The sequence below is a fragment of the Malurus melanocephalus genome, unplaced genomic scaffold (assembly GCF_030028575.1).
Source record: "Malurus melanocephalus ecotype Western Australia unplaced genomic scaffold, MMel_1.1 scaffold_620, whole genome shotgun sequence".
Classification (NCBI taxonomy): Eukaryota; Metazoa; Chordata; class Aves; order Passeriformes; family Maluridae; genus Malurus; species Malurus melanocephalus.
In genome coordinates this window covers 324,340-326,811 of record NW_026623852.1, presented here as the reverse complement: position 1 = coordinate 326,811, position 2,472 = coordinate 324,340, and the positions used below count along the sequence as shown (strand labels likewise).

General features: G+C 44.8%; 1 protein-coding gene across 1 annotated transcript in view; it reads right to left on the bottom strand.

The window, feature by feature from the left end:
• The window catches only part of LOC130583738 (transmembrane protein 132D-like), a 26,633-nt gene that overhangs the window by 5,453 nt on the left and 18,708 nt on the right, over nucleotides 1-2,472 (bottom strand). The window contains exons 4-5 of the mRNA XM_057383288.1: nucleotides 2,174-2,447; nucleotides 135-326 (exon numbers count right to left, since the gene is read on the bottom strand). Coding sequence (XP_057239271.1) covers nucleotides 135-326; nucleotides 2,174-2,447 — 466 coding nt within the window. The remainder of the gene's footprint in view (nucleotides 1-134; nucleotides 327-2,173; nucleotides 2,448-2,472) is intronic.

Here is a 2,472-nt window from a genome sequence, read left to right as displayed (position 1 = left end):
CATCTTTGTTTTCCTGTTTAGGGCACTGGGTGGCCTTCAGGGAAGTCTCTGCAGGCAGAAGGTTTCATTAGCACACCATCAGTAAAAATCTGCAGCTGGAAATCCCAAAAGCAGTGACCAGTTGGCAGCAGTACCTGCTTTGGGGACTGCAGCAGCTCCTGTGCCACCGCCGTGGCAAAGATGGCCCTGTTGCTCCCCGGGCTGAGCTGCAGAGAGAGGGACAGTCCTGTCACCAGCTGCACTCCCAGGTCAGTTATTGTCACCTTCTCATCCAGAACTGTCACTGTCTTCTCAGCCARGATGGCATCGGAAAGGGGGGACAGGATCTGCACAGAAAAACGGGAATTAGCGACAGCCACAGGAGRAACAACCCCACAGAGCCACTCCCACACACAGGAGGGGTGTTGGTGCTAATGGTGACAATTACTCACAGCAGACACTGTTAAATATGACTGAAAAGAGCTGCTCACACTGTTCTGCAACAACAGGGCCCTCCTTACACCTTCCACCAAACATCTGGAACCAGCTGTGCCATTCACTGTGCAGTGTGATAGCCACATCTGCTTCAGGTGCATTAACTACCTGTAAATGGAATCCTCATCTGAAATTCAAGTATTTTATTAATCCTCATGCTTTGAGGTGGCACAAATGTAAAGCAGTCTGYAGATTTATTTAAAAAATCCATTGAATAAATGGTATTTATTTCTAGCCCGTGGAAAGAAAAGGTAATGCATTGCTACAATAACCACTCATGGTACTGAATACAAAATTGACAGAGAAAATTTGTTTTGGTTAAGAAAATACACACRGAGGTCACTGCAGTGATACACGACATCCAAAGATGCTCATTAGCAAGCGAGTGGAATTTAATGATCCATACAGGGTACAGAGCATTTTTGAAGCAGCTTATAAGAGGTATTCTTTAAATAAAACTTACTCTCAGCTCTTTACCCTTGGATTTTCCTTTCCATGGTTTTATGTGCACTGGTTGGAGCATTGTAAGTTCCACAGCTTTGGAAAGGCATTCAGAAAATCTTCACAGATTTTGCAGAAAGTCAAAGATCTCAAATCCCATTTTTCCAGCCTTGAAACCTCATTATCAACAGGTGTGGTGGTTGTTTTCTGCTTTGACAGTTTGGGATGATAAGCATGTTTGGAGAGGATTTTGTTCCCTGTTCTAGTCCTTGTTAGCATGTTTTCTACATCAGTATCACTGAATTAATCTCTCTCCCCATTTCCTTTTCCTTTTCCTTTTCTKTTAATTAATATTTGGATTAAATTGCAGCCTCACTTCCTTAGCCAGCCTGGTTCATTTTCACTCCTCCCTTTGCTCTGTCAGAGCAGGCTGGGATCAGGCTGTGTGATAACCCAGATCCTGGCTTTGGGTTCAAACACAGCCCAAAATAATCAGCGAAACCTTTCCAACACTCAGGTTGGATTAAATGAAATAAAACTATAAATAAAAACTATAAATAAAAATAAATAAAACTATAAATAAAAAATAATCTACGATACTTTGGGGCACAAGATACGCAGAGGAAACCATCTCTTGTAGCTGTTGCATTGATTCTGTTCCATTCCAAAATTTCAAATGTACACAGAAACACAAGGACAAACACCAAGCAGGGACTGATGAAGACATGGCCAAGTCCTAAACTGTAGGGCGTGTTAACAGCTTGCATGGGAATAAAACGCCACATCCTTGGCTGTCTTGAGAAAAAGAAGATTGGAATGTAGAATTGATAATGCAGGTGTTTTACAATTATAAACATCACTAATACTGTAGATTTTGCAAACCTGCCAGTCCTATGGTGATGAGTAGAAAGGGACAGCCTCACTGACCAATGTATGTTTGACACAAATGTATGCACTGGTTGTTAAAGTGGATAAAAGAGGCTTGTCCCACAATAAAGTCCTTCTTTCTTTCTGTTTTTYCACCCACTTTTTGTGTGTTTTGTATCTATTCTTTTATGTCGGCTGTCTGGCCAACAGCGACACTAAACTGGTAATGGTTGGTTCCCTAAAAAAGGAACTGAGAGTAATAAAGGGAAAAAAATGGTTTATGAAATCATGAATCAATGAGTCAATTCCAGGATTTCCAGCTGTTTTTGGTCACGCTGGCTCATGGAGGTGATTCAGGGCAGGAACAGGCACACATCAGTGATTTCCTTACCTGGATGGTGGTCATGCCCAGCTCCAGCCCCACCAGCACCTGCCCGTCCTGCAGCTGGGCAATCCTGGGCTCCTCCACCTGCATGGAGTCCCTCACCAGGTGGGTGATGTCCAGCTGCCAGTCTGAGCCCAGCAAATGGCTCACAGGAGCCCCGGGCTCGGTGGATTCGGCCACAAACTGGGTGAGCACCCTGACCATGGCGTGCTGGTACTGCAGAGTGCAGCCCCGGCCCCGGCGCTCGTCCTCGTCCTCGTCATCGCTGTCCCTGGCCGGCCTGCCCACACACAACGGGGAAATGT